Source organism: Diaphorina citri, unplaced genomic scaffold, assembly GCF_000475195.1.
Source record: "Diaphorina citri unplaced genomic scaffold, Diaci psyllid genome assembly version 1.1 scaffold2309, whole genome shotgun sequence".
Classification (NCBI taxonomy): domain Eukaryota; kingdom Metazoa; phylum Arthropoda; class Insecta; order Hemiptera; family Psyllidae; genus Diaphorina; species Diaphorina citri.
Genome location: NW_007379733.1, coordinates 33,811 through 45,785, shown reverse-complemented (window position 1 = coordinate 45,785; position 11,975 = coordinate 33,811). Strand labels below are relative to the sequence as shown.

The following is an 11,975-nucleotide window of genomic DNA, read 5'->3' as shown; positions in this document are numbered from 1 at the left end:
CACACAAATGAGCTCTGATCTTGAAATTTTTCGCGACGACCTATGAACTCAAAGCGAGAAAGTTTTAGATAACACTTTAGTCGATAATTTAAGACCGGTTTTAGTTCACCTATGTTAAGCTACGCCGAGCAACGAGCAAGGCCAATAAATTGATGGGTTACTATTGGGAATCAAGGGAGAACGGGCTCTAGTCTTGATTTTAAATCATTACATGAAAGTAAAATCAAAAAATCAAATCAAGAATAATAATAAACTGAATATTAAATAAAATAGGTAGGTACATAAATACTGATTTTCTTTACCCAAGATCGAAAAATTCCCGGAGGGACGGGCCCCGCTTGTTTATTACTATCGTAATAATAAAGGAAGGACAGGCTAAAAATTAAGGTTTCGTGTTCCTGGTAAAAAGACCTTTAATTTGATATATAGGTTGACCAGGTTTGGATAAGTCCTTCTATGGGAACAGACCGACAGACAGACGACACCGAAGCAAATACAATAGTCCGTCCCTTATACCTTTTTATTACTGAAATTTTAAATAGGTCATAACTCCGGCCCTGGTTTTCGGATCGAGCTCAACCTGGTACCAAAGTACTACGTTCTATAGCAGTTAAGCAGTTACAGTTCCGTCTGTCAGACCACTTAAAAAAAAAAAAAAAAAAAACCCCCCCCCCCTTTAAAAAAAACCCCCAGGCCCGGGGGGTTTTTTTTTTTTTTTTTTTTTTTTTTTTTTTAGTAGGTACGCAACTAGAAGGTTAAAATTGAAATAGTACGCAAGTTACCTACAGCCCATTTGACCATGGTTCAAAATATATTGAAGCTAGAAGAAAACTAGAAAACTAAGAATTAGATGTGTATTGTAGATAGAAGACAATATTACTTCTCTTTTAAGGAAATTGGAAACTTTTTGTAGCCCTCGACCTGTACTGTTCGCCATTTTCCGCTTGACATAGCTTTGTGATACACCCTGTACATAAAAATTCGAGTGTTGACATGAAATAAACTAAAGGAAAAATCGTCGAATTGAAACTTTTTTTTTCACTTATATTTTGAATGTGTTTTTTCCCCCTTCAGAAAGAAACATCGAAACGTTTCCTTCACTTCACTGTACCACGAGTTGTACCTGTATCAGCTCAGCTACGTCTAGTAGAAGATAACCCAGCCTCTCTCTCCCTGCTAGATATATACAAGACCTCCTGCTCTCAGATCAAAATAGATTATGAACTTCCTATTGTACGATACTATGACCGGCTGGGCACCTTGCAGAGTAGAGGTAATGTATAACGATAGATAACACTGGAAATAGAGGCTAAGTAACAATATGCCGATGCCGGGTCCACACTAGCGTAATGTAACATGTAATGTAATCGCGAGCGTGGTACAGTACCATTTGCGGGCTCAGCGCTCGCGTGTGTTCACCAAGTGCTCCATTCTTCAAGGTTATCGTACAATTCTAGTAAACCCGTCCACACTTGTGCAACACGTCTGTATCAAACATCAAAGAAGATCACCAGAAAACCGACAACATCATGGATCCGAGGCGAGCGTTCACTTGAGTGCTTCTATCCCGTCCAAACTAGTCAATTTTGATACATGTAAGGCGCTCGCGTAACATGTTCACGTTACATTATGTATGTGTGGATCCGGCTTACGTTCCAGGCCTGTTGTTGTTTACAAATGCGAAAATTGAAGATTAAGTCATTTTTCCCTAGCATCCCAACATTTTGCTACAGTATCAATGCAAGCTCCGTGGCAGGGCTGTTAAAAACAGCAAGATCAAATCATCAGGTGGAAGTGGTTACAATGATTTAAAGATATTGTAAAAGTTAATATAGAACATAAAAACAAGCATCATTCAATAAGATAAGGAAAGTCGTGTGATGTTCACACCAGATTTTTTTGGAGTGGGATGGAGTTTTGTTTATTTTTTGGGGCACTTGATTTATTTTTGGAGGATGGGAGGAACGACTTGGCGGGGTCTTTTTTATGCCACGAAGTGGTATTTTTTGGGGGGTACCTACATCATTTCTACCCATGGTCACATTTTGAGTGGAAGTGAGATTAAAGTTAAACTGATGGGATGAAACAATCTGATAGTCCAATCTTATTCGAAATTTGAAGTTGAACCCATCAGAATCAGCCCCAGCCTGTGTGAACTGTAACATTATTCTCCATTGTTTCAGATGACATTACAACTGGCCCTAGCTTGTTTTGCAGAGTATGTACTTCATCTTACTCGTCTCAATCCAGACATGATGTACCTTCATAGAGACTGTGGTTTACTTAATGTATCTTACTTCAAGTTTGATATTGATGATAGCAAAGGTAATAATAAATGATTAAAAGGTAATAATGATTAATTAAATAAATTTCCTTTTGTTAACTTATGTCCGATTGCACCAATTTTTTTCTGAAAAATCAAAAGGTGAATTCAATAATTCCAGGCTAGAATTTGAGAACCTCTCCGATTCCGCCAAAGAAATATTCAGGTCAGGGTCGTATTTTGGAGTTGGGGGACATGCCCCCCTTATTCTTTAGAGTGATTGACAGGTTTTGTAAAAGTGTCACCTCTTTTTTTTTAGATATAGGTACCTACATAAGAAGTGTAGATAGTTTTATTTCTGTTTTGATATAGTGTCACCTCTTTTTTTTTAGATATAGGATATAGGTACCTACCTACATAAGACGTGTAGATACGTTTACTTTTATTTCTGTTTTCATAAACATGTGTATTACGTAAGATTACCCATTTAGGCAAAAGAATCTGAGTGAGGTCTACAGTAATGTTGATGGTGCTGGTGTTATTATTATTATTATTTTAGGTGAGTTGAACTCTAATCGTCCGGTACCATTTCGTCTAACACCCAACATCATGGAATTCCTCACTGATATTGGAGTAGATGGTCCTCTCACTGCATCCATCATAGCCACTGCTCGCTGTCTGGTACAACCTAACTTCCAAGTCCATGCTATACTCAAAGCTATTCTACGAGACGAGATGATTGCTATACAAAAGAAGGTAAAGTGTTCTTATCTCCCTATAATTATGTAAGTAGGTATGTACATATTATCACTTATTAGGTACATGGGTACGAGACATTACTCACTGATTAGGTATAATTTTATTGTTATTGTGTATCTTTTTACTGGTAGCCTAGTTAATTTGTTGCCTGTTTGCCCTTTGATTTATTTTTTTCTGTTATTTAAACTTGTTTGTTGCTTGTGTAATTTCTGGACACGAAAATATAATATATCTAAGATTTTAGTTTTTACTTTACAGAAATTTTCAAAATCGGGAAATGGGTGGAAAATTGGAAAAATATCCATTTTGGGGTCCCCTGATTCCACAAAATTGATTTTTAGCCCATGGTCTGTATGTATGTGTGCATGGCGTTCATAGACATTTCAAAGGTTTTTGATTCCGTGAACAAAGAAGCGCTGCAAAAAATCTTATATTATAAGAACAAGATCCATTCACTCATTCACATTTCACACACTGATCGCTCTATCTCGAGAACCACAACACCTAGAAAGCTGAAATTTGGTAGGGATATTCCTTTTATGGTCTAGGTGTGCAATAAGAAAGGATTTTGCGAAAATCTAAACCGATCCTGAGGTATGATCAATTTTTGATCGCTAAAATCTCCATAAGAAATACACAGAGTGCAGAGACTGCGGGAGAGAAAACTTTTCCTCGCTCGCCTAATATTTTGAGTTTCGTCGTTTATTTTTTTAGTTTGATAACCATGCAGCTAATAGGGAGCGCGCAGCGCGACCGTATTTTTTATCATTTTCTACAGACCTATATATCAAATTAAAGGTCTTTTTACCAGGATCACGAAAATGGTGGTGCAAATTTTGTCCAGAAAACCATAGAAATTTTTTATCATTTTCTACAAGTTCGGCCATGCCTTTTCTACATGTTTGGCCATGCCTCGGGATGAACTAGCGAGATTCCGGAGCGAAGCGACGGAATTCAGCTAGTACTACAAAAGATCGGTTGCCCTCCCACTGTACTCCAAATTGTTAAAGATCTGCATGACAACACCTGTGCACTTGTAAAACATGATGGTGAACTCTCACTAACCTTTGCTGTCACCACGGATGTTAACACTTTACCCTGTGTCTTGAGTTACATTAATAAATTAATATCACACAAGTCCAATCCGTGTGTGTAATATGCACGAATGGAGGGTTCAAACCTTGTGTGTGACAATAATGTAATGCTGGGTTCTATAACGCACGAATCCCGTGTTCCCTCGGCAACACAGGATTCGCTTCGTGTGCGTTCTACACAGTGTTGTGAAAGTTTTTCAAACGTTTTCGAGGTTTTCGTTGTTTTTAACTTGGCAACATTTATTTTTATTTTATTTGAAAATTCGGTCTGACATGCAAGATGAAGTACCTATGTATGACCTGTCACTAAAAAAAAAAAAAAAAAAAAAAAAAAAAAAAAAAAAAAAAAAAAAATACAATAAGAAACGATATACGATATCTAAAAGAAAACATTAACAACAACAATGTAATTGTAATGCAATGCAATGTAATGTTATGTATTGTAATGTAATATATGTATTGTAATGTATCAAGCTTCGCCGTCCTTTCAAATCCTTTTTTACTTTCTTATTGGAAATATTTTCAATGGAAATACAAATACAACATTTTTTGTTGACTCTGGAAATTGAACCCGGGACCTTGAACCACTACAACCACATGGCGAAGCAGTCCAAAAAATGAAATGGAATGTAGTGTGGTTCTTACCTCGTAACTGATAAGATAGGGCTTACCAGAAAGTGAGTCAGGATATAGAAAAAAGGATACTTCCTGGTAAGATGATGAAGTTTAGGCCGCTGGATTTTTGGCTCGGATCCACAAATAATTTATGTAATTTTGAAGCACTTGATGATGATAAAAAAAAAAATCATATAGGAAAAAGAGAAAAAGAGAAATGAAAAAGGAAACATGAAAGCAAGCTATCCCACAATACAAGAGGAACTAGTAGGATCCTCTTAGTGCGGGTAGTAAGGCAACTGAAGAATAGTGAAAAAGAGAATAAATGAGATAAAAAAGCAGAAAGAGTGAAAAACCTAGTATTTTTTAAAGCACATTTCGGTATTGACTTTTTTAATTAAATTATTACTGGGATTTAATCTCTTTCTTTTTATCATTGTCTAAGATTCTCTGTACTAAATGTATAGGTACATTTTGCCAATAAAGAATTCTATTACATTACAAACAAAGTCATCAATAGGAATCTAGAGGTCCAATAGACTTAAGATTTTGAAGAAAACAAAATCAATAATCAAGTCCACACTAAATAAGGAAAAAAGTTATTCTAACAACAGGTAGGTACAAGAAAAAGAAGAAAAAAATACCACTCTGGTATAGGTACACTAAAAAAATAGTCTCTTATCATGAAAAACAATTTGCTAAAGTTCACCTGATTTGACAGGTTCATACCCACCAACACCTTAGTAGATCCTAGTACCTAATTCTCACCTTCACCACACTTGACATTTTACAAGTCTTTCTTCTCTTCAATAGATCCTTTCTCCTCATCCTCGTAGTTGATATGTGACTCTCCAGGCTTGAGCAGTTTACCTATATAGGTGTACTTTGAGTCTAACTGCTCTTCCCATTCTCTTACTGATTCCCACTCAGCAGGATTTAAATCACTCAAATCATCATACTCATCTTTGCCAGGGGTCACTGTGAATGTAGCAAAAGCTCTTGATGCATCTCTCCCTGTGAACATAATAAATACATGATGAATTATTTCAATGTAGCTAATGTATCTCATGGCATTTTATACCAAAGAATAAAATCTAAAACATATTACTTTTTAGTCCGTCCTTCCTTTAATATTACAATAGTAATAAAAAGGTATAAGGGACGATAGGTACTGATCAAATAAACTACGGGCTAAATAATTCCCGGAGGGACGGGCCCAGCTTGTTAGTCTTTCCTTCCTTTATTAAATTGCAATAGTAATAATAAAAGGTATAGGGACAGACTATTGTATTCGCTTCAGTGTCATCTGTCTGTCTGTCTGTCTGACCCCATAGAAAGACTTAAAACACTTCAGTCAATAATTTAAGACCAGTTTTAGCATCACCTATGTTAAGCTACACCGAGCAAGGCCAATAAATGGATGGGTGACTTAAACCTTATATTGGGAATAAAGGGAGAACGGGCTCTAGTCTTGATTTTAAATCATTACATGAAAGTAAAATCGAAAAATCAAATCAAGAGTAATAATAAAGTGAATATTAAACAAATTAGGTAGGTATAGGTACTGATCAAATAAACTACGGGCTAAATAATTCCCGGAGGGACGGGCCCAGCTTGTTAGTCTTTCCTTCCTTTATTAAATTGCAATAGTAATAATAAAAGGTATAGGGACAGACTATTGTATTCGCTTCAGTGTCATCTGTCTGTCTGTCTGACCCCATAGAAAGACTTAAAACACTTCAGTCAATAATTTAAGACCAGTTTTAGCATCACCTATGTTAAGCTACACCGAGCAAGGCCAATAAATGGATGGGTGACTTAAATATTATATTGGTAGTTATTAGGAAACATTAAGTAAAAGGAATAAAGGGAGAATGGGCTCTAGTTTCGATTTTAAATCATTACATGAAAGATGAAAGTAAAATCAACAAGAACCAAATCAATAATAGGTAATAATAATAATTATAATGAACTGAATCTATATTTATAAAAGAGTAAACCCTGAGTCATTCATTCATACATTCGTTCATTCATAATCAATGCACAGCCGAAACGGGTGAACCGATTTTGATGAAACTTCGAGAATAGCTTCCTTTTGATTTGAATAGGCCCACTAAGAACGGATTTTCCGAAACTCGCAGTGTTCCAAACTATGACCAAAAAACTACTAAAAATCATTCATAATCAACGCAAAGCTGAAACAGCTGGACCGATTTTGATGAAACTTCAAGAATAGCTTCCTTTTGATTTGAATAGGCCCCTTAAGAACGGATTTTCCGAAACTCGCAGTGGTTTCCAAACAATGACCAAAAAGCTACTAAAATTTGATGAGTGATGAGTGAATGAGTAAAAAAATTGCGATTTTTGCGCCTCTATTCTCCGGAACTACTTGGTATTAAAAGCTCAAATTTTCAAGGTATGTTTTTATGTACCTTACCTAAATATGTGCCCTGAATTTCAAAAGTTTATCTTTAGAGGAATCCGATCTATGAAGGTGAGAAAAACCTGCCAAATCGGTTCGTGTAAAGATACACAGGCGTTCTTACTGGAACTTGACCTGGCGCACTGCTGTGTGCACAAATATGGGTTCATTGCCAGAAAATAAAAACCTTAATTTTTAGCCTGTCCTTTCTTTATTATTACGATAGTAATAAAAAAGTATAAGGGATGGAGAAATTGACGGATTCTCCCTTTGTATCGTTAATATCTCCGTAAATAATCGTTTCTTAGAAAATTCAAGATAATGAAATTAAAGAGGGCTAAAAGGGGTACTTTTCTATCAGGAGAAATTCAATGGGTTTCAGTGGAAACTTGAAGAAAAATCGAATTGAAAAAATGGTAGTTTTTAAAGAGATACAAAAAAATCTTTTTCTCAAGCCTCTGGTTGTGTTTGAGGGAGGGTGTTACCAAAACAGGGAATCTTATCTTTTAGTAAATTTTGTGTTCTTTTTAATGGTGCAATCAGTTTTTTATTATTTTTATTTGTTCAAGAGATAAAGGCGTTTTAAGGGGACGAGGTATGAAAAATGTCGAAAAACAGGAAATCCTTCATAACTCCGCCCCTGTTGAAAATCGGATCTGTCCAGATAGCTTTTTCTGGTAGCCCTTTAGGTCCTGCATCAACCCTCAAGCGTTGTACAGTCGTTCGCGGGACACCCTGTATAGGTCGACCAGGTTTGGATAAGTCCTTCTATGGGGACAGAGTGACAGACAGACAGGCGACACCGAAGCGAATACAATAGTCCGTCCCTTATACCTTTTTATTACCATTGTAATAATAAAGGAAGGACGGACTAAAAATGAGTACATTTATTGAGTCTATTTCATTCAGTAGTACAGGAATTTTTCGAATATATATCAGGAACAGAGTTGGACTTAGAGGGTCGCCTTGAATGACACCAATTTTTTGTTTGATTGTGTTCTTTGATTTTTCTATACCATTGTCTATTGTTAGGTAGTTTGAAGATAGGATGATAGGATGTTTGCTACGGCATTGAATATTTTTCCTCTGATTCCTATGTCTTTTAGAGCGTCTAACACACACATACATACAGAGAGACGTACAGAAATTTTTCCAATGTGATTTTTGGAATCGTGGATGCATAAGGAGTAAGAATAACTAAAAAAATTCACGATTCTAAGCAATGTACAGACAAATCTACAATTTTATTTATATAGATTAATTAAATTAATTTAATATTGTTTCCTCGACAGGCAGCTACAATAGAGCATGATGAGAATGAAGAACTTATGCAAGGTCTATGTGCGTTTGTCCTTGGTATCTGTGTGGTGTTCAATGATTCTTCTGTTCCCACCTTTACGAAGGTGAGTAGACTGAAATAATTTTGTCCATATCACTGACTCAACAGAGGGAAGTCTCACTAGTGTCTAAGTTAAGTCGCCCTGAATTTATTTGTGTTTTTTTTTTTTTCAATTTTTACCTAAGCAAGAGAAAAGCCCCACTTTGGCCATATCTTATTTTTTTATTTGTGTTAAAGCAGAGCCTTTTCATTACTATTGTGGATATCACAGCATTACTAAAGCTATAAGCCTCCCTTGCAATCAATTCCATATTTCAATAATCTTTTTACACTGGTAATGCCGCCACTGGTCGCTATTCGATTAAAGTAGCTATTATTATTATTATTATTATTTACTCTTTATTGTTTATAATTACATGTACACAAAATACACAGAAATTACAATCAAGGGGTGAAATTATTGCTTAGGGAAACTCTACCATTCAACCCTAAAACAAACAATGTGCTGCTACATAGTTAAAACTAGTGGTTGACCCGCCCTTTGTACGGGACCACCACACACACACATCACCCACACTAAACACCCATCACACACACCACACCCATCACACACACACACACTCACGCACCACAGGGTTCACACACAGACACACACACAGGACACATATTACGATCACACACCACACTCACCACACACACACACACAAAAAAAAAAAAAGCTTTATAATAAGACCAAAATAATACTTGGTAAAACTTTCAATAACTTAATAAATAAAAAAAAACTCTTGACTTTTAGTTTTACAAATGTAATATATTTTATCTTTACGCGTATTTCGGGTGTTACCCCAAATTAATTCTCAAGATGATATTTAATTACAACCTTAATTAAATATCATCTTGAGAATGGGGTAACACCCGAAATACGCGTATAGATAAAACTCGCACTTGGTGCCCGCGTGTTCGCTACGCGGAGTTGCGGTCGCGCTGCGCGCTCCCGGAGCTTCACGGGGTTGTGCATGGGGTCGCGCTTTGCGCTCCCTTGTTTACGGTCGCGCTGCGCACTTCCGGGGGCTTCGCGGGGTGTGCATGGGGTCGCGCTTTGAGGTCCCTTGTTAACGATCGCGCTGCGCGCTCCCGGGAGCTTCGCGGGGTGAGCATGAGGTCGCGCTTCGCGCTCCCTTGGCTTCGCCCCTGAAATCTAATATCGTCCCTGAGTTTTATAGAAATGAAAACTAAAAGCGTGAGAAAATATTAAACGTAGGAAAACCTAGCTAAATTATACTAGCTGAATTCCGTCGCTTCGCTCCGGAATCCCGCTAGTTCATCCCGAGGCATGGCCAAGCTTGTGGAAAAGGCATGGCCGAACTTGTATTTTTATCAAACTAAAAACATAAACGAAACTCAATATTAGGCGAGCGAGGAAAAGTTTTCTCTCCCGCAGACTCTGCTTTCTGTGTATTTCTTATGGAGATTTTAGCGATGAAAAATTGATCATACCTATCTCAGGATCGGTTTAGATTTTCGCAAAATCCTTTCTTATTGCACATCTAGACCATAAAAGGAATATTCCTACCAAATTTCAGCTTTGTAGGTGTTGTGGTTCTCGAGATAGAGCGATCAGTGTGTGAACTATGAAATGTGAACTATGAATGGATCTCGTTTTTATAATATAAGACTAGCTGAATTCCGTCGCTTCGCTCCGGAATCCCGCTAGTTCATCCCGAGGCATGGCCTAACTTGTAGAAAAGGCATGGCCGAACTTGTAGAAAATAATAAAAAATACGGTCGCGCTGCGCGCTCCCTATTAGCTGCATAGTTGTCAAACTAAAAACATAAACGAAACTCAAATATTAGGGGAGCGAGGAAAAGTTTTCTCTCCCGCAGTCTCTGTACTCTGTGTATTTCTTATGGAGATTTTAGCGATGAAAAATTGATCATACCTATCTCAGGATCGGTTTAGATTTTCGCAAAATCCTTTCTTATTGCACACCTAGACCATAAAAGGAATATTCCTACCAAATTTCAGCTTTCTAGGTGTTGTGGTTCTCGAGATAGAGCGATCAGTGTGTGAAATGTGAACTGTGAAATGTGAATGAGTGAATGGATCTCGTTCTTATAATATAAGATTAGCATACCTACTCAATTATAGGGAATATTAGTGTTGTACAGAGAAGTTTCTTTATTTTCAATGGAAGCAACCTTTTAAACGTGTTCAGTGCATGAAGTGAACTAAAACTCTTCTGACAGACAGATTGGATATGAGGAGCCCATGACAAAGTGGAATCAAAAATAACGCCAAGATTCTTTACAGTATCAGTAAAAGGAATGACAGTTCCATCAAATGTCAAGTTCTCCGTTTGCTGTTTAAAATTACACAAAAGCTTTTTCGAACCAAAGATGATTGCTTGGAACTTTTTTGGATTTGGGATTATACCAAATGTTTTCGTCCAGCCCAGAAGTAGTCTCAAATCGTCATTAAAAGCTCGAATTGTAGGATTCAGATTGTCCAGTGATTCTAAGCAATGTACAGACAAATCTACAATTTTATTTATATAGACTAGTGGTTGACCCGTCCTTTGTACGGGACCACCACACACACGCACACCCACACACAAACCCATCACACATACACACACACCCATCACACCACACACACCACATCCATCACACATTTACATGGATTTCCGTACTGTGCGGTAATTTATATAAATCCGGTTTATGTATTTTAGATCACCTCTACATGGATTTCCGTACTGTGCCGTAATTTATATAAATCCGGTTTAGGTATTTTAGATCACTTCTACATGGATTTCCGTACTGTGCCGTAATTTATATAAATTCGGTTTATGTATTTTAGATCACCTCTACATGGATTTCCGTACTGTGCCGTAATTTATATAAATTCGGTTTATGTATTTTAGATCACCTCTACATGGATTTCCGTACTATGCCGTAATTTATATAAATTCGGTCTATGTATTTTAGATCACCTCTACATGGATTTCCGTACTGTGCCGTAATTTATATAAATTCGGTTTATTCTGTCTACAACTACCTGAAAACGGCTACTTTCCCTGTCGCGTATAATATCTCTAGTAGCGCGGTCAAACTTTCTTGACTTGGCGGGGAGGTTTAAGTATTTCTTAATTCGGTGTAAGTATTTCAGTTCACCTTTACATGGATTTCCGTACTGTGCGGTAATTTATATAAATCCGGTTTATGTATTTCAGTTCACCTCTACATGGATTTCCGTACTGTGCGGTAATTTATATAAATCCGGTTTAGGTATTTCAGTTGACCTTTACATGGATTTCCGTACTGTGCGGTAATTTATATAAATCCGGTTTATGTATTTTAGATCACCTCTACATAGATTTCCGTGTGCGGCGGTAATTTATATAAATCCGGTTTATGTATTTCAGTTCACCTCTACATGGATTTCCGTACTGTGCGGTAATTTATATAAATCCGGTTTATGTATTT

General features: G+C 36.9%; 2 protein-coding genes and 1 pseudogene across 2 annotated transcripts in view; 2 read left to right on the top strand and 1 right to left on the bottom strand.

Annotated features, from left to right (window-relative positions):
• Positions 1-1,715, top strand: part of LOC113471332 (transformation/transcription domain-associated protein-like) — a 3,018-nt gene extending 1,303 nt beyond the window's left edge. Inside the window, exon 2 of the mRNA XM_026830415.1 lies at positions 1,075-1,715. Coding sequence (XP_026686216.1) covers positions 1,075-1,284 — 210 coding nt within the window. The 3' untranslated portion in view covers positions 1,285-1,715. The remainder of the gene's footprint in view (positions 1-1,074) is intronic.
• Positions 1-11,975, top strand: part of LOC103518684 — a 40,425-nt pseudogene that overhangs the window by 7,632 nt on the left and 20,818 nt on the right.
• LOC103518682 (membrane-associated progesterone receptor component 1-like) overlaps positions 4,524-11,975 on the bottom strand; it is a 16,434-nt gene continuing 8,982 nt past the window's right edge. The window contains exon 2 of the mRNA XM_008483762.3: positions 4,524-5,745. Coding sequence (XP_008481984.1) covers positions 5,519-5,745 — 227 coding nt within the window. The 3' untranslated portion in view covers positions 4,524-5,518. The remainder of the gene's footprint in view (positions 5,746-11,975) is intronic.